We start from the raw sequence: 25,016 nt of genomic DNA, 5'->3' as shown, positions 1-25,016 counted from the left end.
TGCAGTAGATACCGACTTCCCAACCCAAGACTGCTGGTACCCTTAGGTACCTGGTAGATAGCCTACGAAACCCATCGCCAAGTCACCAAATCCCTCAGGCCCTGTCCCAGCACAAGCACAGGTCAAGTCGGATCGGTCAAGCAAGAGGCCGGGTCCAGTATCTTACCCCAGACGGCAGGCGCCACAGTTCACCCCCCAAAGAGACAAGCGATTCGACGCTACGTATGAGATACGTACCTCCTCACAGTGTGGTGGACTGTACACCGCAGTGCCTCGCCTCGTCCGCAGCCCAGCATTTACGTGCCTACCATCACTATTCGTACATACTGCTACTATTACTACCTACCTGACTACGACAAACTACCTAGGCCCGTTTCCTACCAACATCTCAATCGCCTCTCCCCCAACCGTTGCCTGAATCCGACGACCAGATCACGACAATCGCCTCTCTTTCGCATCCCTCCGATCTTAACTTGCCTGGCACGTACGTCGCCCGGAGCAGCAATACCACCCCTTCAGATCGGCCCCCTCGCTTTAGTCCCCCATCAACACCCGCCGCCAAAATGTCGAGCAACCGCAACTACGACTTCCTTGTACGTGTCGAATGCCGGTTGCCCCTCCTTACCATCGTCCCGCCCTTTCCCTCGAGATTACCCTCACTCCCTATGAACTCCGTCCTTTTGAAGATTCCCCAAGACCAGACGCTGCCTTTTTTTCTTCCGAAATCACTACGGGGGGCAAACATGACATCGTGTTCACATATGGCTGACCAGCACCCTAGATCAAGCTTCTGCTGATCGGCGACTCGGGCGTAGGCAAGTCCTGCTGCCTGTTGCGCTTCAGCGAAGACTCCTTCACGCCGTCTTTTATCACGACCATCGGTATTGATTTCAAGATCCGCACCATCGAGTTGGACGGCAAGCGTGTCAAGCTTCAGATTTGGGATACCGCCGGCCAAGAGCGCTTCCGCACAATCACCACCGCCTACTACCGTGGCGCCATGGGCATTCTCCTCGTCTACGATGTCACCGACGAGCGCTCCTTCAACAGTACGTCGCTATCCTCTCTTACGTTGCGACTCACTTGCCAGACTGCTGTCGGTTCCATCTCGACCCGTGTAGTGGAGTTGTCATTACCAAAGCAGCCCTCGATGATAGGAGCCTTTCTACAAGGAGAGAAGACTAACGTGTACCCCTTCCACACAGACATCCGCACCTGGTTCGCCAACGTCGAGCAACATGCCACCGAGGGCGTCAACAAGATTCTCATTGGCAACAAGTGCGATTGGGAAGAGAAGCGTGTCGTCTCAACCGAGCGCGGTCAGCAGCTCGCCGACGAGCTCGGCATCCCCTTCCTCGAGGTCTCGGCCAAGAGCAACATCAACATCGACAAGGCCTTTTACTCCCTCGCCGCCGATATCAAGAAGCGCCTTATCGACAACCAGAAGAACGAGCAACCCGCCGCCTCGGGCGTCAACGTTGGCGAGTCAAGTGGAGCCGGCGGAAAGTGCTGCTAAAGTAACGAAACGGGGCTGGGCACGGGACGCTCGACTTTGTGCTGTGTGTATTTCCGAAAGCAAGATTTGATTACTTTGTGTCGATTCCGCGCTGCCGCCGGGGGACAGCGTCGTCCTACAGAGGCACATGAGACGCGCATGAAAGGAGAGAGAGAGACATGGGCATATGGGGCTTCACAGCGGGTCTGCCCGCCGGAAAGGACACGCAGAGAAACTCGGTGAGAGAGGAGGACATGACAGGGGCCAACCGAGAGGCAGGGCCGGGGCTTCCGGCGAGGCAATTGGCCGAGAAGGGAAAAACTTCGTGATGGGCCCGACCGGCTGGGCGTGCGTTTGTGTGTGTGTGCTCGATGACGAGACCACGACGGCGCTCGCTCACCCACCTACCTGTCCTAAGGCCTCCTACGGGGAAGAAAGTACTGTGTGGTTATTTGTCATGTGGTTTCTTGCCGACAGCGCCTTTTTATCAAACCCCCTAGAGAGCAAATATCTGGTCTGGAGTTTCGGGTTTTTATTTCTGGGTTTTTATAATACATCCTTTTTTTTTCTCATGTGCTTCCCAATATGCCCGATGACGTCCTACATTCGAGGGTTTCAGCCTCTTGATATATATGCTTCTGGTATATCTTACAAGAGGGAACAGAGCCCATACTATACACTTTCATCGATGGTCGCTGCCACCTGCGATATCACCACACGACATGCGTGTTCACAATCACGCTCTGGTCGTTTGTCAGGACGAGCTCCTTTTTGTGCCACGCGCGAACGAAACGCCGTGCTTCGTGCACGTCCGGGAACGAGACCACAAACCGGGCAGACGGGGCCGTCTCGTCCAGCGCGTCGGGGGTGCCTCTCCGTCCCGAGTCAGCCTCCATCACCGCCGGGGCCTCGTCGACGTCGTCGTACACGAGGCCTTCCGCGCTCTCCGCGGGTGATTCTGCCGCCGTCACCGTCCTGCGGTCCACCTTGGGCGCAAAGTAGGCACGCAGGTGCTGCACCGGCCAGCCCAGGTTGCGGTCGCGGGCGTCCCGGCGGATCCAGTGGGAGAGGCTGCGCTGATCGAGGGTGCCGCCGTCGAGGGAGAGGACGACGTGGGCGTTTGCGCGCGGGGGCGGTTCGGGGGTCATGCTTAGGAGGCCTTGGATGCTAAAGGTCTCGAGGCGGGTTTCGGTTGCGCGGTTGAGTTTGTAAAGGTGTAGACTTAAGGGCGTCTTGGATGGGGCCGCGAGGCTGAAGGTTGATGTGTTGGAGGGCGCTGAGACGGATGATGTTTCTGCTGAGGTCAGGCCGGCGGCGGGGGACGCGAGGGAGCGGCCGGCGAGGGCGTGGAGGCGCTGTGCTTCGCGCTGGTAGGCTGCTGCCGCGGTGTGGGAGTCGAAGAGGATGAAGTAGCGGTCCATGGGCTCCAGGGTGCTGTAGTCGTAGGCCTGCATCACCTTGCGGATGGAGGCGCTCCAGCCGTCGAGATGTTGGCCCTGGGGACCGATGCGGTAAAAGTCAGTCTCCAGGAGGTTCGGGCTGGCGTTGGAGAGGATGAGCATGGCTGGGCGCTCTGCCTTGGCCGCCGCCGCTTCAGGGGACGCTGCTGCAGAGGAGGCGGTGTTGGCGGCGGCGTCGTCTGTCGGGAGCGAGTCGATCCAGGACTGGAGGTCGTTGTGATCTACAGATCTCTCTTCGGATAGATTCTGATCGGCCTGGGAGTTCCTCAACAAGGCTTCAACGCCTCCTTTCCCAAATGCTGCTCCCGCCGTTGCCCCTGCCGTTGCCCCTGCCGTCGCCCCTGCTCCTCCCGATCCCGGGGCCGAGAAGAGCTCGTTGAAAATGGAGGAGCTCTCTCCGTCGACGGCCTTGTCATTTTTCTCCTTTTCCCGAGCCCGCGACTCGAAAAAGTCTGCAATCTTGCCGGTCGCTTCGCCTCCCGTCTTGCCTGACCTGTTCTTGCGCTCCAACTGTCTCATTCTGTACTCTGTCGCCTCGGACTTTTCCGGGTCGGTGGAGGTCATGAACCGGACCTTGACCTTGCCTTTGCTGTCTCCATTGGCCTTTTCACTGCTGCGTCGATTCGAGGAGGAGGACACATCATCGTTTGGGAATAGCTCCTCGAACAGCGAAGGCGACTTTGACTTTGGCTCCTCCCTTCTTGACGGTTTCTTCTTGCCCCATTGGTCCGGGGAGCTGGGTTGCGGTTGGGCCGAGAAGAGCCGTGTGCCGGGGCCGTGATCTGCTCGAAAGGACTGTCGGAGTGTAGGCGCGGTCGTGTGCGGGAACGACAGCTGCTGCAACAGCGGGAGCCGTCGTCGGGCTGCGATTGTGGTCATCCGGGCAACTCTTCGGGTCGAGCTGCGCAGCCCTCGGAGGTCAGCCCATTGCATGGGCCCGGAAGGGGTTGGGCTTCGTCGGGTCGGCGGACAAGGGGATGAAGAGAGAGACTCCTCGTAGTTCGGTTGGCGTGTGTAGTTGAGACTTTTTGTGGTGGAAGTAGTGAAAGTTGTTATAAGTGAAGGAAGAAGTTTAGACGCTGGGCCTGACTTTCGTCCGGGCTGTGATGCGACGTTGGACAGGGTAGGTACGTACCCTTGACTTGAGCTGGTGTGGGGCCGCTGTCTGGAGGAAAATTGGTCGGGCGTCGGGACTTGGTGGAGGGAGGAGGGGTCTTTGAATTTTTCATGGCTCACTTACACGAAATATTGGTCGACTCACTGAGCAGACGTATCTACTACACGTCACGAGCTCAAGGAGAATACAGAAATTCATACAAATTACTTGGGAGATTTCTTAGAGACTTCGATACTTTCGGAACTACTATTTGAATAAAACTCGGTATTGTGGCTGTCATAGTGGCTTCTTAAAAACTCATCGTTGCCGGATCTTCTTGTCGCAGGGTTTTCTCGATGCCATACCCCGGTCTGGGCCCTACACCATTGTCAACTCGTGTGGGCAGTGACGGATGAAGAGCAAACGTCGTCTGAACAACACCGATTCCTTCGACAGGCCACAAGAGACGAAAGATTCGGGAACAGGAGGGTTTCGACTTTTCTTTCTCTTGATCTGAAGTTTCTCTAGCGTCTCTCATCGGATCACACTGACCCGCGACCTGCTTGTCGAGCGGGCTGAGCACTCAGTGAGAGACTCACCGGGGTCAAGACGCCGGCAACCAGGGGCCCGATACCAACACTGCCCGCCGGCTATAGCACAAAAGATGGTCAAGGCAATCGACGGAAAGGTCCGCCCCTTGGCGCCCTTTGACAAAACACTCGAAAAGTCGACGCTCAAGGGCGCCTCGAGAATCTACGTCAACCGGGACTCCCTGATTCAACTCACAGGGAGCGTGGACAACGGCCGGCGCTGCGTCGTCACGAGGACCGCCGCTCAGGATGCAGCCAACTCTGCCGGGGCGGCAGCGGAGCCGCTGCGTCGGGAGGCCGCGCTCTGGACGCTCGCGGACAAGAATATCAGCCCCAACATCATACTCATGAGCGAGGCGTACCGCAGGGCCTGCGGGTTCGAGCTGGGCGACCAGATTACGATCACGATGACGGAGAGTCCTGTGGTGCCTGACGCTGAGTCGGTGAGCGTGCTGCCTGAGACGACGTCTGAGAGGGAAAAGGCCGAGATCAGCGCATGGGAGGGGGCGTGGGTGGGAGTGATTCGGTTTTATCTTGGTGAGTTATTCAGTTCCTCCTTTTCGCATTCGAATTTCACTGTTAGCAGTCTTTTCTGTAAAATTCCACCAATGCCTCTATGCGCAACAGCATACCCACTCTCTATACTCAGGGTGAAATGGCCCTCTTTATCATTTCAGCATTGATGTGAGACTGATTCTAACTATTTTCAGGACGAGCCGAACAAGTCTTTCCGGGCATGAAATTTGAGTGTGTGGCGCCTGGGTCAAAACAAGTATTCAAGATCACATCCGTAGACGGCCAGACAAATAACGTAGCCCGTTATGTCGTCTCAACAATACCCACCATCGTCTCGGGTGAGGAAGAGGAGCCTGTCGAGGAAGTCCGCGACGTGACGAAACTCGTCGTCCCAAATATCCCCGGATTACATGCGGAAGAAAAGAAACTGCGGAGCTTCCTGCGCGGCTTCAACGCAAAGTTCGTCTACAGGGGCCAGCAAAAATCATGTGGAATCGTCATCCACGGCGGACGAGGGACCGGCAAGTCGTACATCCTGAACCGGATAGCGAGTACGGGCTGGGGTCGAGTCTTCCGGATCGAAGAAAACGACAAGTCGTCGACGGTCGAGGAGGTCTTCAAGCAAGCCCGGACGATGCAGCCTAGCATCATTCTCATTGATGGCCTCCAGGCCCTGATTGGAAAGGACCGGGCAAACTCTACAGCCATCACCCAGCGGTTAGGCCAGCAGCTCGACCAGCTGGCCGAGGATGCTCTCAAGAACGGCACACTGCCAAAGGTCGTGGTTATCGCCACCTGTCTGGACTACATGACGGACGTACCTCCCGAGCTACAAAAGAGAACGAGATTCGAGCGGAACATCCCCCTCTCGATACCCAACGCAGAGGGCCGGCTCGAGATTCTCAAATCTTTTGAAATACCCATCCTACCAGAGGTCAAGGACGTGATGCTAGCCAAGCTCTCACAACAAACACACGCCTTCAACGCAAGCGACCTCGACAGGCTCATCGAAAACGCAATGATCATCTCAGCAGAACGCCTCGACCCAGACGAAGCAGGCTACGACGACGAGGCCCTGGGGCCCCCCTACCTCTCCCGCGAGGACCTCGAGCACGCCCTCCGCTCCACCAGACCAACAGCCATGCACGACGTGAACCTCAAGCCGCCCACGATCCACTGGCAGGACGTCGGCGGCCAGGAAAGCCTCAAGAACGCCCTGCGCAACATGATCACCCTCACAACGACAAACGACCCGACGGTCCAGAAGCTCATCCTCACACCGCCAAAGGGTCTCCTCCTCTACGGCCCGCCGGGTTGCTCAAAGACGCTGTCGGCGCAGGCCATGGCCACCGAGTCCGGCTTCAACTTCTTCGCCGTCAAGGGCGCGGAGCTGCTCAACATGTACGTGGGCGAGTCGGAGCGTGCGGTCCGGCAGCTTTTTGAGCGCGCGCGCGCCGCGAGCCCGAGCATCATCTTCTTTGACGAGATCGACTCCATCGGCGGCCAGCGTGCCGGTAATGGCGGCGGTGGCGGTGCTGCAAAGAGCCAGGGGGCCGTCAACATGCTCACGACGCTGTTGACGGAGATGGACGGCTTCGAGGCGCTGTCAGGGGTGCTTATCCTCGCGGCGACGAACCGGCCCGAGGCCATGGACCCGGCTCTCCTCCGACCCGGCCGCTTCGATCGGATCGTGTACGTTGGTCCGCCGGATGCCGCGGGGCGGGAGGCCGTGTTTAACTTGTACCTGCGCAAGCTCCCCCTCGCGGCGGACGTGGACGTGGCAGAGCTGTCGAGGTTGGCGGAGGGCTTCTCGGGTGCCGAGATTAAGCAGATTGTCAATGTGGCGACGGAGCCGGCGTTGAGCAAGACGCTGAGCAGGACGCATATTGGGGCCACGGAGGAGGGTGGTGGCGGCGGCGTCAGGTTGGACGGGGAGGCGGAGCAGGTGCAGGTTTGCATGGAGGATATTGTGGACGCCATCAAGTCTGTTCCCAAGGGTATCACGCACCAGATGCTGGACGGCTACGAGAGGTGGTCGAAGCAGTTTATGAAGCATCAGAACCAGAAATAGAGAATCATGACTGTTTACGATTTGCGTCTTGGCATCGCTTATCGTCCTCCTCTGAATCTGGTGGATGATGCTCACCGTATGATAGCTCATGTTACCTGCCAGTAATCACAACGTTTGTAGAGGTTTTCTCTGCGGCTTCGCCAGAGAATGGGTGTATGCGGCTTAGAACTAGCTTCCATTAATCCACTCTCGTCAAAAGCCAGATGAGATCCTCAGTCAAGATGTTGCATCGACTGGCAGGTTCTACAGAACTGCAATGCTAGATAACTCGGATCCATCGCCTCGGGCCCGAACTGCTCGAAAGGCTCATTTACGAATCGACTTGACTGACTAGTAAGATTTCACAGAAAATCGCGCCGAGGTTCTCACTTAACCGGACCCGAGATTCCCTTCGCATTAACCATTGACTTGTCTCAGCATTGCGGCTCCGCAGACTGAACCAGCCGGGTGGTTTACTGGCTGCACCTCTGAGGTTTGCTGGTATTCCGTTTGCAAGACGACATGCATCTAGTATTATATATGCAGCCACCCGATGTTGGACCAGTCGTGACATCAGACCATGCCCTGTCTGTGCCGTACAAGGCATGAATTCAGCTATTCTCGCAAGACCTCAACGCAAGAGACTTTTCACATGCTACGATACGCTCACCCAATTGAGAGCAGTGGGACTGAAACTCTTTTTTTTTCGAGATTGTTGGTGGTGCAACTTCTTGAAAACCCGTGCTAGAGTCGTGATTGGCTACCGATGGATTGCATTGAGATGGGGCGACGCAGCGCCCCCCCTTTTTTTTTTTTCGCGTTAGTCTCTGGAACCCGCACAGGACGGGGTATCAATGGATCATTTCGACCAACATCTGGTGACGGCCACTGTAAGTTCTGGGGGTTTGAGAGGTGATAATGTACGATTTGAGCAGAGGAATACCAGGGCGTATCAGCTCACTAATTCCCAAATTACCAACCTCTCCGCGAACCGGCCCGGCTGAAGTTGACGCGGGCAATAAAGAGCTTCTAGACGCAGGGTACCTTGGTCGATCTGGGGGTGCTGTCAGTGTCAAAAGAGAGCAGAAGTCAGGAACAACCTAAAGACACCAGAGGGTGGATACCAAGAGTGCCTGATGTTTGGGCCGAGCAGGAATCTATTACGCATGACCGTGGTTCGACACGTGAAATGGGCGGTGTGTGGGCACTAATTGGAGCGTGGCAATTGGTTCGATTGCAACGGCGTGAGCCGCCATAGAACGACTTGTCGTTGAGATCGCCTTCTGTAATTTTTCTGGATCCTCCGAGAGCTTCGCCTTTTGTTCTGGACGGAGTACTTCGTAGTCTCAGGGGTTCGTGTCTTTGTGCCTTTGGAGTTTTGAACAGAGGATTCTTGGGTGGCTCGACTGACAAACTAAGCGCAAGAATACCTACCTTGATGTACCATCTCATGTGCCGTAACTTAGCTCTACACTAGAAGTTGCTTGACTTATTCAGTTGTTCCTGCATTGACTGAAGTGTCTGTCATTCAGTCAACGAGGAAACAACCAACGCGGAAAGAAACATTTACCCCCCCCCCCCCCCCCCCCCCCTGGCAAAAGGCTATGGTGCAGGGGCCCCAGCTAAACTGAATCGTCCACTCATCACGCTTCTTTTCCTTCTTTGGATTTCATCTGCCACCATATCGTTCGAGGCGGGACGTGAACGACAAGTCTAACCACCTCCCATCCCTCGACCTCTTCCAATCTCACCTGGTCTTTTCATAAAACCCGATAGCGGCAACCAGTCTCACTTGCTGGTCTCCCCCCTCCCCTCCCGTTCTTCCTATCATCCAAAGCCAAACGCTTCCCCCCAACGTTCCCAAGCGCACTCCCAACGACCGAATCCGAGGCTCCCCTCAAAGGTGACTTTCAACATCCCTTTTGCTGCCTTTCCTATCAAAGCGTCCTTTCGCACAGGCCCATTACGACAATCGGCAACACCACGATCTCCCCGCCACCCTACGCTTCAACAGCATCACACATACTACCAGACAAACCCCTGAGGGTCGAATTGAAATGATCGAAAGTCCAACAGCAGCTGCCGACGCCCGCGCCGAGCGCCGCACAAAGTACCACGAGGCCGATGTCGTCGTCGTCGGCGCTGGTGTCTTTGGGTGCGCCATTGCATACGCATTGGGCCAGCAGGGAAGAAGTGTACTTCTACTCGAGAGATGTATGAAGGAACCCGATCGCATTGTCGGCGAGCTGCTGCAGCCCGGTGGCATCGTCGCCCTGCGTCAACTGGGGCTGGCCGACTGCCTCGAGGGCATCGACGCCATTCCCTGCTACGGTTACAAAGTCAGCTTCCACGGAAATGGAATCGACATCCCCTACCCTTCATTTGACGAGAACGGTCGCATGATCCACGCTTCAGAGAGCGAGGCCGCATCCGCGAGCGCGAAGCAGAAGGAGGGCAGATGCTTCCACCACGGTCGCTTCATCAACAACCTCCGCAAAGCATGCATGACACAGGAGAACATTACTGTTGTCGAGACCAAGGTGACAGCCACGATACAAGGCGACGACAAGGATACGGTGCTTGGTGTAAGGTCCAAGACGACAGACGCCGCGACGGGCCAGAAGAAGGACGACTATTTCTTTGGCCAGCTGACCATCATCGCCGACGGTTACGCTTCCAAGTTCCGCAAGGAGTACCTACCGCAAGAACCCGTCGTCAAGTCAAAGTTCTACGCCCTCGAGCTCATCGATGCCCCTATGCTCTCGCCCGGCTACGGTCATGTCTGTATCGGCAATGCCTTCCCCGTTCTCCTGTACCAGATCGGCACCCACGAGACCCGCGCGCTCATCGACGTGCCCGCCAACATTCCCGAGGCCTCACCCGCTGCTGGCGGTGTTCGTGGCTACATCAAGAACGTCGTCATGCCGACATTGCCTCCCCAGATGCGGCCATGCTTTGAGGCTGCTCTTGCCGACGGCAAGATCCCCCGGTCCATGCCGAACTCCTATCTTCCTCCATCCCGCCAGACGGCGAACGGCATGCTCCTTCTCGGAGACGCTCTCAACATGCGTCATCCCCTCACCGGCGGCGGCATGACCGTCGCCTTCAACGACTGTGTAATTCTCTCCGACCTGCTCCACCCCTCGCGCGTCACCGACCTCGCCGATCCTGTGGCCCTGAAGGGAGTCTTGCGCGAGTTCCACTGGCGTCGCAAGAGCCTCACGTCCATCATTAACGTGTTGGCCATGGCGCTGTACGCCTTGTTTGCCGCAAACGACCGCCAGCTGCGCGCCCTGCAGATGGGATGCTTCTCCTACTTCCAGCGCGGCCACGCCTCCGAACCCATGGCCCTCATGGGTGGCCTTATGCACCAGCCGGGCAAGCTCGCCTACCACTTCTTCAGCGTCGCCTTCCTCGCCATCTGGCTCAATGCTCTCAACCTCATGAGCGGTAGCATCTTTGGTTTCTTGAAGGCGCCATTGGCGCTCATTGACGGCATTCTCATTCTCTGGAGAGCGAGCGTCGTATTCTTGCCCGTCATGTGGCGTGAGCTGAACTGAAGAACGCTAGGTATGGGATCATCAGAGTTATTAGACATGAGCAAGAGACGTTGGCGGAATGAGTGATGAGCCAATGAAGAAAAACAACAACAAAAAGGGGGTAATATCCCAACGCCTAGAGGTCTTCTGTTAGGGAGGTCCTGGGCTGTATATATACTCAAGTTGCGATAAACCATATTTGGGATGGAAGCGGATCATTGGATCACCCGAGTGTAGATACAGGTGTATCAGACCATATTATAATATTAATCACGTTCAAGGACTTCCATCTTCTGCAATGCTGATTCGTTGTGTGCAGTAGGGATTCACGTTGGTGACATTCTTTGACGGTCAGTGGTATAAATTGACTGTGGTAATCGATACCTATCCTCTTCCATAGTCTCCGGTTGGTCTGCTCCGCTTACTGCCTTTTGTTTGTATGGTATTGATGGCTGTTGGTGTGAAAAATGTCTCGCTGTGTTCGGAGTGTAGAGAAGGGGGGATACCGAAAGACTCTGGCGTTGACAAAAGGTCTTGCGTTCGTCCTTTGTTGTTAGTCATCGCTTGTTGTATGTACGTTCGTCTTTGAATACGGCGCAGCAACGGGACGATGCATAACAGTGGTATCTATCTAAGAAAGTTTCTAGCTTAGCTGTTTAGAGGGAACGTTATATCATGATTGGAGCTGGATCTTTGATGGAGATGGGCTGCCTGCCTATGAACGATCAGCTAAAGCTTTTTGAACATCATGGTGATATTGCGGGTAATGATTTGTAGCGGTAGATATAATGAATTCGGGCTTAGTACTGGCAGCCTATCTGTCTAGACACCTTAGTTCGACGATGTCTTTCATGAAGATGGACACCTGCTTACAGACATTAGCAACGAGCCGCAAAGGTTATCGGCCATAATGACAACGCTGCAGACGATAGTGCGCAGCGGTAGGTATAATGGACCCAGGGCTTAGTTCTTTGGGGACTTTGTAGATCGTCAATGGTGATCATGCCTCAACTCTTTCCCGAATAAAGGGGTTACGACCTATTTTGCCAGGTACCTCACGTGTACAAAACAAAGTGATCAAGTCTCATGTCTGACTTCCATTGGCCTAGCTAGGTTGTCTACCTGCCGATGTGATGGAAGTTGGACAAACCATCTTTGCCCAGTCTATATGCGCAGATTCAAAAGTCTGCATCACAAACTTTTTGCCAACACTTTTGACCCCTTTCTAGAATAGGGGAGCCCTGAATACCTTTGGTTCCCCCTTCAGAGCAAGATCAACAAGAGGGTTGAGGATAAAAACACAAAAGAAGCGAAACCCGATGCAGATACGCATCACGTCAATCTCCGACGATAGACGCCCATCATCCAGCTACCCCTGAGAATCGCCAGACCGAGGGCCATCTTGATGCTGTCCGAGATGACGCTGAGCTTGCTTCCGGGGACCTCGTGCCAGTCGACAGGCACCTCGGCAACGCGGATTCCGGGGCTGGTGCCAATAACACTGCCGTCTTCTCCGAGAACGGGCGCCGGCGGGGCTGATTCGGCCAGGAGCAGCATCTCGATATCGAAAATCCAGCCCTCAGCGTGCATGTACGGGACGATGTGAGGGAGGGCGGCGCGGGTAAAGAGTTTGAAGCCGCACTGAGTATCGCGGAGGCGGGAGGTGGCGGGCGGGGTGAGGATCATGAGAACCAGGTGGAAGGAGCGCATGAGGAGGTTGCGCAGGGCAGACCGCTAGGCAATGTTAGAATTGAGAAGGGGTTTAGGGGGTTTGCAAGAGCGGCATACCTTTACAACAGCCTCGCTGCCGACAAGGTGAGCGCGGCTGCCAATAGCAACACCGCGGTGCGAGCCGTCGACAACCTCCTCGCAGCCCTGGATCAGACGTCCTAGGTCGCTGAACTTTGTAGCGCCGTCGGCGTCGGCAAAGAGCACGTACTCGCCGCGAGCGTGGCGGAAGCCGTGTGTGACGGCGCCGCCCTTGCCGCGGTTGCGCTCGAGCTTGATGACGCGGATGACATCGTGGAGGCCCTTCTTCTGCGCAAAGTCGAGGCAGGCGTCTACGGTACTGTCCCTGGATCCGTCGTCCACAATCAGGATCTCGTAGCCGGTGAGTGCCTCAGAGGGCGGGTTCTTGTAGCGTCGGCGCGGGGCAGTAGGGCTGAGGAGGGGCTTGGTCGGGGAGGAGGGGCGGCCAAAGTTCTCGTCGAGGTATTCAACTGCCTCCTCGAGGGTCGGCAGGATGCGGGTTGCTTCGTTGTAAGCGGGGAGCACGACAGTCAGGCGCACGTCCGCGGGGTCGATTGTCGCACCCGAGTCGGGGACATCGCGAGGATCGGTCAGATGTGCGCGCGCCTCGGAGACGCTGCGCTCGGCGAACCAGCGATCGAACCAGGAGGGGGCTGCGACCTGGACTGGCTTTCCGGAGGCGGAGGAGGTGAGGTAGACTTTCTCGGAGGGGAGTACGGCGCGGGGCTTCGGAGCGACAAGGTGAAGGGTAATGAAGATCTGTCGAGGGTAAATTGTCAGCTTCAATGGGTTGCAATTGGCAATATCTGGCAGGAATATCGAGCTTTCCATGTATATGGAGGAGCTAGCTTACAGAAAAAAGGCCAATGGCGGCGAGACTGAGCAGCGCGACGCCAAGAGCTGGCCACGATGCCTGGGTTATCTGATCCATTGTGGTGTCGCGATGGTGACCATGAGCGCTGGCTGGTGCCGTAGTTGCCTTTGGTCAAGGCCAACAAGAGAAAGAGTGAATGCTGCGAGAAAGCTGATGTAAAGAAAAGAAGAATCCGTTGCACGCACAAGAACAGAGAAGAAAGAAAATTGCTGCAACTGCCGCAGCTGCAGCTTGAATTCAGTGACACTGAGACGAGGGCATCGACTGAATTGGCGGGTATGTACGGAGTAGCAGCTTCGGCACCACCGTTTCTGGGGTTCTGGGATACGTAATGCGGAACGCGGCAGCTTTCGGGAGCCCCCCTTTTATGGCTTAACGAGGCTGGCCAATTGGGTTGGACACTTGGGGCACTTTCCAATGGCAGGAGCCAATTGCCATGGAGGGGTAGGTACCTACTTGCCTTGCTTAGCGTGCCTCTTTAGATACCTTCCCTAGGTAGGTCTCCTGAGGGGATGCTCTTGCCCGCTATTTTCGGCTTGTGGGGGAAACACCGTAGCCTCGCATTAGCACTTTCCATTGCAAGTTCAGATGGACCTGGGCAGCAATGCAAATGTGACTGGCATGAATCGCATTCTTCACCTACGGATACCTATTTTTGGGAGCAACATCGTGTTTGTTCGGCACCGCCCGAGAGGGCCATTTCTTGCATTTCCTCAGCGTAACCCTACCTATTCGGACTTTTCTGCATACGACTGGCAGCCGAAGCCTCTCCAACGGATTCTTCGAGTCACTTGAAAACATCTCTTCTCTATACCTCCACCCAAATGATTGCGTGTGGGTTGGTGGTGGACGACGACGACGACGACGACGACGACACTCCTCAAGCCGAGCCACAATCAACGAACATGCTGCGTCAGTTTCCGACCCAAGACATCGCAATGCCATGAACAGACCAGTTGCGCTCGGGGCCAACCCACATTCCAGGCTCGTAACTCAACTCTTCCCCCACGCTGGGTTGACAGCATTAAATCGCCATACCTGCGCATATGTCATCCCGTCTGCAGTAAACCCCTTCGGTCGCTCTATTCTTTCGTCTTCGGCCTACTCTGTTGAACATGTGGATAACTGGGGGTTCAGCGCGTTGTCGTCTCCATCAGCGGTACCTGAGCTGCTCGCTGCAAGCCGCCGTCACTACCGGCAAATGTAATGCATCCCCAAAGCCACGCGACGCCACATAAGCTCGGCCTTGGGAAGCCGCTCGCCATGAGGAGAGGTGTATCTGGTACTTTCATCCCGTCTTACACCATCATCACCTCCCGTGCCGCCTAGACAAGAAACACAAATGTGGCCAGCCATCCATGGTACCAATGGCACTTCGTCTGACAAGCCTCCAAACGAGCGCCAAAGGACTATCGTCAACTTTAAAATTGAGGAACCACGGAACCCTAACCCCGCGAGAAGCGCACGATCAACCAGGGGTCATCCAGAGCCGCCCAGACGGTTCCTTCAAGCCACGGCTTACCAGAGCTGAGCGCGAGTTGGCCTTCCTGTGGAAATTGCATCCCAATCCTTTCCCGTGCTCTTCCCCGGCGCCTCTCGAGTCTAGGTCTATCCATATTCGGTCAACTGATCAATACAGTCCCAAGCGAGGAGAGGAGAGAGAAGCGAATCCTCTTCAACACTCACTCGGGCCCCGAACGCTCCGCATGGGTATTTTCCTCCTCGATGCAGGTCAGACAGGTAGCCAAGACTGCCAACATGAGCTGGGCCGGTCTATACCAAACCAAACGTCCGAGAACCTGCATGCAACCCATCCCAACGGAGCCAATAGACGGGGCTGCATTTGCCCAGTTTTTCCCTCGCTATCTGGAAACTGAAGAGTGCCTAATCAATGGAAAGGGGATACAGGATTAAAGCCACCGAGGCAGGGCAAAAGCGCCTGAGTTGCACCGCATATGCCATGCGGCGCACAATCCTCCGCCATGACTCAATAATTCATCGAACCCTGCATGCCTGTGTTCGGCCGAAGACTGGCTGACAGACACGTTGACTTGGCGCGATTATGGCCGCTGCTCGTGCCCATGCCAATATAGAACAATTACAGGCTTGCACTGCTCGGTTCGGACGACAACAGAAACTTGCAGCTTACAGAGGTGCAAAACGAGCATCGAATGAGCTGAACGGCATCGTGCAGTTTCGTGTCTTCACAGTACCTCACCTCGGTCCCAGTGACGAGTTGGTCGGTCTTCGAACCCGAGACAACAAGATCCCGCCTGTCCAAGCATCACCTTGCTCAGCCTGCTTCGCCAAACCTGACCCGTCACATCTGCGGAATTGAACCTTCCCTCGAGCTGTCTCTGGCGCATATGCAAGGACTCGATAACGCGTGTGTTGGCGTTACCATCAGTCTCCACCGCCAGTGTCCGAATCCACGCGTGTGGGGGGTGCCTCTTGCGTCGATAACCTCATCAAGCTCGACACGCCTGGACGCGCCAACTTCTATCTTCGTCATCTACACTAGACCCATACACCAAAGCCCTTCGTCCCTGACGATCCCTAGGTCATTGCCTGCCGGTCATGTTCATCGACACAAAAACCTCGTGTGGACCCTGACGATCTCTTTCCCTTTTACACGACACTATCCAGACAGTGGCATCCGCCCATCTTTAACAATCGGCGTGGCCGTGGTACTGGGTCCTGGCCGCTCGGGAAAAGCAGTCCGGTCCGGACGGGAAGTAACACTTTTGGTTATTTCTTGACATTTACATCACCGAATCATCAATAGCACTGACGATCACAATTCGCACTCGGCATCGCGGTCTAGATTGGCGAACTTCCAGCTGCTCGTTTGCTACACCAACCTTCCCATCTCAGGAAACGCACTAAGGTCACTAAACCTTGCCTCTTATAGTCCGGTCCCGACGGACGGCGGCTTTGGAGGTAGTTTCATTACTAGCCAGGAACTGAAGAGGGTCAGATAGCTAAACCGACGCCGAGTAAATCAGGGTTTTCCCCGCCTGGCAGCTGTTGGGAAGAATATTCGGTCGCTTTCAGGTTCTCTCCTGGAGGCCAAGCCTTCCTAGGCTGGTAGGCAAAGTTGGTAAGCGTGGCGTGCGTGCAAAATGCAGGTATCAGAGCTGTGTCTCACCTTCTGTCTGCAGTGCCGTGCCCCCCGAGACAATCGTCTTGTCTCACTCACTATCCAGCCTTTTTGCCGTTCAATCTTTCTTGGCAGTCAACGCAGTCAAGGCCTGGTTGTCTTTCCCACCCAATGTCTCGCCCACACCCAAGCGCTAAACATGATGTTAGACTTCGCTGTAATGTTGTACTGGGCACGTCACTTGAACTAGAAGGGATGAAAAGAAGAAATGATAATGAGCTTATTTTTGTCTCTTTGGTTACTTTTTTTCCTCCCATCTCATCGAAGATTGAAGGTCTTGTTCAAGACTTTCCCCACGTGAATGCGGATCTTTGTCTCGAGTTGAAATAATGCTCGACATCAGGCCAAGCACAGAAGCAAACAAGGTAGATATATTGGGGCCCTGAAGAATGAGGGTATGATATTTCATTCCGTTGGTCGCTATCCTGCCAACGTTGTAGTAGTGGTAGTGGTAGTAGTAGTGATATGAGAAGTAAGGAAAGTGTCTATGTTATCGGTATAAGTTGTGGTCATGATATGGTCATCAAATAAGCAAGAAAATAATGGGATCCATCCCGGATCCGACCCTGAAGATATTCAAGTCCCTGTAAGTAAGTATCCAGTGTTGCTGAAGTCCAGCGGCAGCAACTCTGAGAGATGCCCCCCCTGACGATTTTTTCGATCCCAAAGTGTTGCATAGTGAAAAGCCAAGGGACTCCGAGTCTAATGGCGTCATTGTAATAAGACATTACTCTCAAACGCCCGCGCCGGTTGTTGTAAAAGAGGCTATAGTTTGGCACCCGAAACCATGAGCAAATGTTGACGTAGGAAAAATTGTGTGTGAGTGTGTGTGATGTAGACGGTGACGTCTTAGTACCGTTTAAACTGCAACGGCGGATGAGCTCTTTGTCGACCAACGGCTCTTCTTAGTCAGCTTAGAGCCGGCTTGCTTCGAAAGGCGCTTTCCGGGCTTGTTGCTAGAAACGACTTCAGAGGGCGCGGCGCTGACCATTTCGACAGCGACTGCCTTGTCGATGACCTGAGGCGGCGTGGTGTCGCGGCGAGTGTGTTCGTAGGGGATGCTGGCGACGTTGGCTGCCTTCTCCGTGTTGGAGTCGACGATCTCCAGTTCGGTAAAACGAGTGACCTTGGACTTTGAGGTGCTGCGACGGTCCTTCGACTTCATGGCAGACGGCGCAGCGGCAACGGGTTGCGGGGCGTACGTGTAGGAGCCGCCCTCTTCCTCTTCTTCAACAGACTCGTATACTGGCTCGGGCGTTACACAAGCTGCGGGTGTGGTGGGGGCCGACGATCTTCCAGACATGGGTGCGGAGAAAGGCGCGCCAGTGTTGATATTGAAGTTGAATGAAGAGAATCCCGATGAAGAGCGGACGCTCGCAGTCGAGGCGGCTGACGAGGCAACCACGTTTTGCTGGGTTGTTGGAGAGTTGCCAAACTGCATCGGTGGAAGAGACGTCATTGCCGGGATGGCGTTGAATCCGCGCATCGACGGCGGCGGCTTGCTTCGCTCTGTGGAAGGCGAAGACTGCTCAGCTTTCGGGGAGCCATCGGCACGCTCCGATGCATCCGATGCCCGACGAGAACTCGGGTGGAGCCTGTGTGTGTGAACAGCAGCAACTGGGTTTCGGGGTGCTTGTGAGGCAGCAGGTGGCATAGAAACATGACGAGCGGGCTCCATCTCCAAGTCCTCCTGTGAGCTGGTTGAACGACTTGAGCTACCCGTGGGAGATTCAGCTGCCGCGTGTTAGTCTCTGGCTGTCTTGCGAACTGGTAAGGCCATCTAGCGCAGCTTACCTTTGACAGATGACGGGCTGTTACGTCCCGAGGCATACGACCTATCCACGTCCTTGCCCTTGAGTGAGCCTTTGAGTGAGATGCGGCTGCCGTCAGGGACACCATATACGGAATTAGTGTTGCGATCCTGCCAATAGGTCATCGGGGGTGGACCGCCGCTGTAGCTGTATGCCCTCGGCATGTTGCTCATTGGGCTGGCGTGGGCGGAAGGATAAGTGACGTGTGAGAGACTGCTTGAGACGCGAGGTAGACTTGGGCCGGGCATTCTGCTCAAGCCGCTGGCGGCCATCGCACTTCGCCGCCGGTTTTGCTCCATAATCCTGGGTCGGTCCTCATGTTTGAAGGCTGATGGTGCTCCGGCAAGCGCGTCGATGGCGGCATGGGTTGGAATGTGTTTGTACGGCTGTTTTGGTGCCTCGGCGGCCTTCTCTGCCTGCTTTTGCTTGTGCTCCTTGGCCTGTTGCCTAGACTTCTTGAAAAGAGAAAAGACAGCCATCTTGGTCTTTGATTTGGCGCCGTTGGGCCAGCGATGGCAAGGTTGCTGTTAGGTAGAGCCGGTGTAAACAGTCAAATAATGAACCGCACTTCTATCAAGAAGCCGATAATATCTCTGTTGGAAGAGAAGAAAGAGTATCCGGTACGGCTCGGTGTGATGGGAGGTGAAATGATAATAAGAGCAATGGCCGGGGTACTGTTGTTCTTTGACTGGCAGGATTTCGTATAAGTCGAGCCCGGGCAGCTGGTTTGGGCTATACTCAGGCGGCACAGGTGAAACTCGGGCGGTACCACAGACCAAATCCCAGCTCGGATGACTCTCTGACTTGGCGATATGGGAAAGGTGTCGGCTTGGCGAAAAGTCGTCCGTTCACTATCACTAGTAGCGATCGTTGCGGGAGATGGCTCGTGCCTGTCTGGCAGGTGGACGGATGGATGTCGGGAGTCAGGTTGAAGCGAGAGTTGGACGAGGGTTGTACCACAGGTGAGGCAGGTTGGGGAGGGATATAAGTAAATAATTATAAACAGCCTTATGTAATGCTGCTCCGGGAAAGCGGATTGCAAAAGCCAAAGTAATATGGATAGATGAGCGAGAGTTGGGAGGAACACTAGGCAGCGCGGAACAGCAGCTGGGTTCGGTCGGGAGCCCAGGTTGCTTTAAGGCGTGGCGGTGGTGTGTGTCTCGGGGTTGGACATGGGATATGCATGGGGGTGGTGGCAGAGGGAGATGGGATGGGTGCATGGACGACGTGGATTGGGACAATTCCCAAGCGGGGGTCCCAGACGACGTGCAGCTTCTGGCTCCCGAGGGCTCCAATGTGTGTCTTTTCTTGGCAACCAAGGCGAGTCCAGCCTTCAGGACTATCCCAACTAAGACGCTGGAAGATGGCGCCGCCGTCAGTCCCGCTTCTTGGGTAGAAGAACCCGTACGATAGTGTCAATGGTGTCGCCGGGCTGCCGTCAGACTTCAGTACCTACGTCTTCGTTCGTCCCGGTCCATCTGTCGATACCCCTGAATCGCACGGTCAGGTCCAGGTCCAGAAGCTGACTGAGATAGCGTCTTTCGACGACTCGCGGCTGGGGGTTCAAGGTAGGACGCGAATGAACCGACGAGAAGGTCACTAGCTCAAGCTTTTGACAGATTTGGAACCAACGCTCGGCACCGGATTTTGAGGATGTGTAGGACTGGACTGGCACGGGGCCTTTGAATATCGTCTCCGAACCCTGGTGACAACCTACTCAGGCTGGTTGGTAGGCATTGGCCTCGCCTCGTTTCGTGCCGTAGCCAAAGTTGGGTTCAAGTTTCCTACTGCCTTTTCCCAGCGCTGCACAGCAAATCACAGCTGCAGCGGCTCAGCAAGGACTGGTCGCCCGGTAAAGATTGGCGGCTGTCTCTTCTGCTTGGCTTGATTGGGCCCGTAATACGTGTAGGCTTATGCAGCAGAGAAGACGTTTGGCCTTCTAAGTTCTGTGCCTTTTTTTTTTTTTTGCTTGACCAAACGGCCCTCGTATTCGAGAGACAGGTAGCGGTACCTTGCTGCAGGGATGCGCCGGCTCCAGCACGAGCGTTGTGATCGTGGCAGGAAAAGAAAGTCTTTGGTTGGAATTCGATAGCGTCGGTGGGAGACAAGCCGCTAGGCGACGCCCAGGTACCCAGTACCAGATCATCAGCACGGAAACTCGCGCGGACATTCCAGGGGCATGTTGAGCTAAATTCGCTGGTCCGCTTCAGGGGAATAAGGGCCCGGTGATGGATACTCTGTGAGGGTGGATGATGCCGATGATGAATTGGCGAATTGCTGATGGTGTGCCAATGTGCCCCTTCCCCCGTCCGTCCCGTAAGTCTCGTCCTCCCATCACCACCAATATCGCTACCACGAGTGTGCCTGACCACCACCACGCATCGCCCTCGTCTTCGCCGCCGTCGACTAGGCTAGGTCAAGTAAGACTAGCGGTCGTCTGTCTGACGTTTTTGTCAACGGGTCTTTTGTTCTCAAAGCCGACCATGGCAACGGGGCGGGGGAAGCAGAAAGCTACTGCAGCGTTGTCTATCTTTGGGCTTCCATCGTAGGTGTCCCATACGCCACTCGGCACGTCTTCCCATTACATCAACGACCATCCTCTTGTTTGTTACACGAGACCGAAACTTTGACCGGATATGACGATCCTGGGGCCGATTTCCGCTATCCGTCTTCTTCTTCGTCGTCGTCATCCAGTGTCGTCAGTATTCTTTTGTTATACCAAGACTGTTGACGTCCAAATGAGGTGGAAGTGCCTGAAAGAGACGGCGACGATGTCCCGACGGCAACGAAGTGCTCCTTTGAAAAAGGTTCGGCCTCATGCCGAAGCAAGGCCCACAGGTTCCAGGGCAGGCAGGTCGCAAACGAGACCATGGAGCGGCTGGATATCGCAAATTCCCCTTGGTCGACGGCGGTTTGCCATTTCTTGCTTTTTTGTGGGCATCGTAATCGTTGAAAGTGTTTTGGCGTGGCATTGAGTGTGTGAGCGTGGGAGAGTATCATGTATGTAAGATTATACCCCTGTCTGAAGCTTGCTCGTGCCGGTGGATAGCCAGCAGGGCTAGGCAGCTGGTATGAACATGGATTGCATTAAGATGTGAGATGGGTTGGCGGAACGGCCACACAGCGAAGAGGCATATCGACGATTGTAAGTTGTTAAGGTAACTTGTTGGGGGGGTCGGATGGCGGGAACCATCTGCCGCCACGGACAATCCAATGTCCCAGCTGCTTGTACCTCCGTACTTTGTAGTAAGAGGTGTACCTACCTACTCCGTAGGCCTGCTGCAGGCAGGAAGGGCAGGCGAACCGACCTTGACCTCACGAAGGAAGGAATTATCGAATAGCAATCTTGCCTCCTTCCATGTGGTGCGATTGAACTGCATTCCAGCGGTACGTACTTTCCCGTCTCAGGTTCTCAATCAAGGTATCCATCCCATCCGTAAGATAAGGTATACCTTAGGTAGGTAAGGTATGCATCGTTGCGATTCATTCGTCGTGCTTACCTTAACTGTCTTACCTATTCCAAGGTCCCTTAGGTCGTGGAACGTTCATGTGCTCGACTGATCTTATCTTTCTCTCTTCATCATCTGGAATTCAGTCTTCATCCAATGAGTTCGGACAAACGTACAGGTGCATATGTACATACCTGCTTCAATAATTGGTTCGTCTTCTTGCACCGAGAGTCAGTGTGTCTCTCAACTGCAGGGCATACCTCGCCAAAGCGGAACTGACAGCCGGGCCATGCGAGGATTCCATGTCCTCCTCTTCGTCTGTCTGTATCGAGCTCAGTTCAGCCTGGTGAGTCGAGACAACCTATCAATTCGCCTAATGTGGTGGTCCTCTGACTATCAAGAACTAAATGCACATGGTGCCTGGTTCCTGGTGCCAAGTAAGGCGTCTCAAACTCACCTGGATAGGCTGGATTGCTGCTGTCATTCACTCGGACACTTTCACAATCCTTGACGCAGTCCCAAGCCCATCTCATCACAATCGACCAGGATGACTCAATGATTCCGAGCTCGCATATCAAGCCCTTCATTTCACCTACAGATACGGATAGATACCCAGCCTTTCTTACCGCACAATCTGGATAAACGCCCAAACAAGCCAGCATTGCGTGCTTTCTCGCTCGGCACCGGCACACCACGTACATACACCTACTTACACACCGCAACATAGAAAAGAAGAGGAAAAAAAATTCCCCGACCGTCGCCAACATCCTCCTTCGCGTTCCGACGCACATGCTCTTGCATGATACCTAGCCCGACCCGGTTGCTTGGACCAAAAGCAGACGATAGACAGCACGCTGAACCGGGGTGTGCTCAACGTTCGTCCACCTGAAAGCAGCAGCAGTCGTTGTCAAAGTACGTGGAGCGCGCCCGCTTGGGGCCACGCGCAGCTCAGTTTGGGCATATGGAGCTTTCAGCTGCCTACCTACTTCCCTATCTTGAACCCCCAGTAGCCCGGCCCTGGGAATATTGATTTTTCTCTAGCCTTGTCGACGTCGTGAGAAGCCACTGCCTTAAAGCCTTGGCCAGGCTAGAAACATCCCGCGCTGAGTTTTGGCTATCGCCGCCAGATTCGAGAGATAGAACTCGCCATGCAGGCTACTGTTGCATCACCGGGCGCCGGATTCAACCCTCTTGCATATTTCTCCTTATCTCTAGGATCCCTGCCTGCTGCGGTAATGAGACGAGGCCACGAGGGGGCTGTACCGGTAGACTCGAAAAGTAGGCTTTTTCGACGTCGAAACATGTCCAGTCAACTGGACCCTAGAAGTCTCACGGGTCTGGCGTCGAAGAGTGGCTGTTCAGCCTCACATTCAAAGTGTGATCATAAGGGCAGAATCGGTACTACCATCATTTCTCGTCGCCCGTGTGAAACTCCAAAGTACAATATCTGTGACTTTTTTTTTTGGTCGGCGAAGGGGTCGACGTATGCCCTCAGACTTCAGCCAGCCGCACCCGTACCAAAGCTGGGAAAAAGCCTAGATTAGCCGTCTTGGTAGAGTTTCGAAAATTGGTGAAGGAGGCTCATGAGGCTAGCCCTCGGGAGCTCTATAGAGCTGCCGTGATCATGCCGGACGGGCGACCGAGAAATACTCACAACTCGCGAGCTGCCACGCACCGGTTGGCAGTCAGCCGCGTCGAAGCCATCCAATCTTGGCCTAGCTATTCTACCTACCTCTTCCAGGGTGCGTGTCTCAAACTCGCCGAGGGTGTGTACGGATATCTCTCTCAATCAGAGTCTCAGTCGGTCACGGCCCACGCGGGGGGGGGGGGTTATTTCAAGTTCGTGGCTGGACCGTCCCGATCAACGCATGGGTGGTGCGGCGTTGCCTATCAATATTCTGCGCCATCCCAATACGACCCTGCCCATGCCATGGGATAATGTTCCGTTGCATCCCATGGGGGTTCATTTCCTCGCCGAGCCGTAATCATGTACGGATATGTATGGGAGAGGCAAGTCGTAAAAACACCTTCATCGGCAAGAACATGCGAATGAGTAAGAGAACACATTTTGGAAAGTTGAGATCACTCAGGTGCAAGTCAGACTCGCATGCCGCTGCCACGTTTCGAATCGCTCCGTCACAAACGTGCTTCCGCGACATTTGGAGCGGCCGTATCGAGGTAATATCGTCCAGTCTGACATGCATAACTAGGTACCAGAACGCCCTCTCATACACCCATCAACACAGAACGAATAAAAGCCTCGCGAGCAACCTCAGTCGAGGCACCGGAAAGCGACATAGATAAGATGCTGGCTGAATCGAAGCACCATCTCATCTCATCTCATCTCATCTCCTTTTCTTACCTGCAGGCTCCTCCTCCTCCTCCTCCTCCAAAGAGACCTCCAAAGAGAGAGGGAGAAAAAAACCTTGTTTGTCCTGCATCATCAAGATTGTTGGGACTAAACAAGGCGCCACACTAGTTCCCTGTGACCATGTAAGTTGACAAGGACCCTGGTTTCTGCGCGCGCCGCACCCCCGAAAGGTGGAATTTTCTCCGTTCGACGAGCCTTCAGGCTTTCGCCAGCAAATATTCCCGGCCCGCCCGGGTTGCGGTTCCCAGTGCCCACCCCCATCCCCTGCTAGGGCACTCGATGATTGTTTCCTAGGCCCCGACGCCGTTCGTTGATTATTTCTCCAGGTTTCCCGGCTAGTTCTGTCTGGCAGAGAACCGAACCCCTGCTCCAGCCTCCGAGGTGTTACTGTCAAATCCCACTGCAAGAGGCTACTTCACAATCGCCTTGTCGAGATTGCCTTGCGTGAGAAATGGATGCAGTGACAGGAGTGAGAAACTGCAAAGAGATGCAAAAGCGCTGCAAAAAGATGTCAGCCTCAGTAATTGTTTCGTTTCCTCTCAATGATGTCTGGTCTTTTGGCGCAGGCTAGTTAGTTGCCTCTATTCCCACAACTTTCGCTATGCGAACCCTGACGATCAGGAGTACGCGTCAACTGCAGCTGGTAAGGTCATTCGTGGCTAACTTTTGGCTAGAGGTCCCCTGGATTGTGACGGACCAGAGGTCGCGGGGACTAACAGCTGACAGATTCGGAAGTCTCTCGCTTGTGAGGTGGTAGGTCGCGTACCATCAAGCACGCCGATTCGGGAGAATCGGCTGAGCCTAAATCGTGAAACTGTAGGCTGCCGTTGGAATAGACCCGAGTCGTCCATCTTTT

At 54.9% G+C, this 25,016-nt stretch overlaps 6 protein-coding genes across 6 annotated transcripts; 3 read left to right on the top strand and 3 right to left on the bottom strand.

The window, feature by feature from the left end:
- Positions 1–781: 781 nt before the first annotated feature.
- On the top strand, positions 782–1,516 carry BDP81DRAFT_309830 (putative Rab/GTPase; the record flags this gene model as incomplete). The annotated part of the gene is made up of 2 exons (XM_060583576.1): positions 782–1,049; positions 1,206–1,516. Coding segments are annotated over 2 exons (579 nt in total), but the record flags the coding sequence as incomplete, so codon positions are not given.
- Positions 1,517–2,205: 689 nt separating this feature from the next.
- BDP81DRAFT_310389 (uncharacterized protein) lies at positions 2,206–3,888 on the bottom strand (the record flags this gene model as incomplete). The annotated part of the gene is made up of 1 exon (XM_060583635.1): positions 2,206–3,888. One exon carries the CDS (start codon positions 3,886–3,888, stop codon positions 2,206–2,208), a length of 1,683 nt encoding a protein of 560 aa, XP_060449699.1.
- An 827-nt stretch (positions 3,889–4,715) lies between these two features.
- BDP81DRAFT_310917 (ATPase) lies at positions 4,716–7,228 on the top strand (the record flags this gene model as incomplete). Its single annotated transcript, XM_060583678.1, has 2 exons — positions 4,716–5,178; positions 5,352–7,228. The coding sequence occupies 2 exons, from the start codon at positions 4,716–4,718 to the stop codon at positions 7,226–7,228; spliced, it is 2,340 nt and encodes a 779-aa protein (XP_060449698.1).
- Positions 7,229–9,264: 2,036 nt separating this feature from the next.
- BDP81DRAFT_309967 (squalene epoxidase) lies at positions 9,265–10,767 on the top strand (the record flags this gene model as incomplete). Its single annotated transcript, XM_060583586.1, has 1 exon — positions 9,265–10,767. One exon carries the CDS (start codon positions 9,265–9,267, stop codon positions 10,765–10,767), a length of 1,503 nt encoding a protein of 500 aa, XP_060449697.1.
- A 1,311-nt stretch (positions 10,768–12,078) lies between these two features.
- Positions 12,079–13,426, bottom strand: BDP81DRAFT_309566 (family 2 glycosyltransferase; the record flags this gene model as incomplete). The annotated part of the gene is made up of 3 exons (XM_060583558.1): positions 12,079–12,480; positions 12,535–13,254; positions 13,349–13,426. The coding sequence occupies 3 exons, from the start codon at positions 13,424–13,426 to the stop codon at positions 12,079–12,081; spliced, it is 1,200 nt and encodes a 399-aa protein (XP_060449696.1).
- Positions 13,427–17,053: 3,627 nt separating this feature from the next.
- BDP81DRAFT_127149 (uncharacterized protein) lies at positions 17,054–19,041 on the bottom strand. Its single transcript, XM_060581687.1, has 2 exons — positions 18,324–19,041; positions 17,054–18,263 (listed from the first exon to the last, which is right to left on the bottom strand). The coding sequence occupies exons 1-2, from the start codon at positions 18,817–18,819 to the stop codon at positions 17,389–17,391; spliced, it is 1,371 nt and encodes a 456-aa protein (XP_060449695.1). The 5' UTR covers positions 18,820–19,041; the 3' UTR covers positions 17,054–17,388.
- Positions 19,042–25,016: the final 5,975 nt, after the last annotated feature.

Source organism: Colletotrichum phormii (genome assembly GCF_030913505.1).
Source record: "Colletotrichum phormii strain CBS 102054 chromosome Unknown BDP81scaffold_3, whole genome shotgun sequence".
NCBI lineage: Eukaryota > Fungi > Ascomycota > Sordariomycetes > Glomerellales > Glomerellaceae > Colletotrichum > Colletotrichum phormii.
This window is presented reverse-complemented; position numbering and strand designations above follow the sequence as displayed.

Coding starts and splice junctions, on each gene's coding strand:
- BDP81DRAFT_127149 (XM_060581687.1), bottom strand. CDS start 18,819: ATGGCTGTCTTTTCTCTTTTCAAGAAGTCTAGGCAACAGGCCAAGGAG. Junction 18,264..18,323: donor CAGCCCGTCATCTGTCAAAG/GTAAGCTGCGCT, acceptor AACACGCGGCAG/CTGAATCTCCCACGGGTAGC.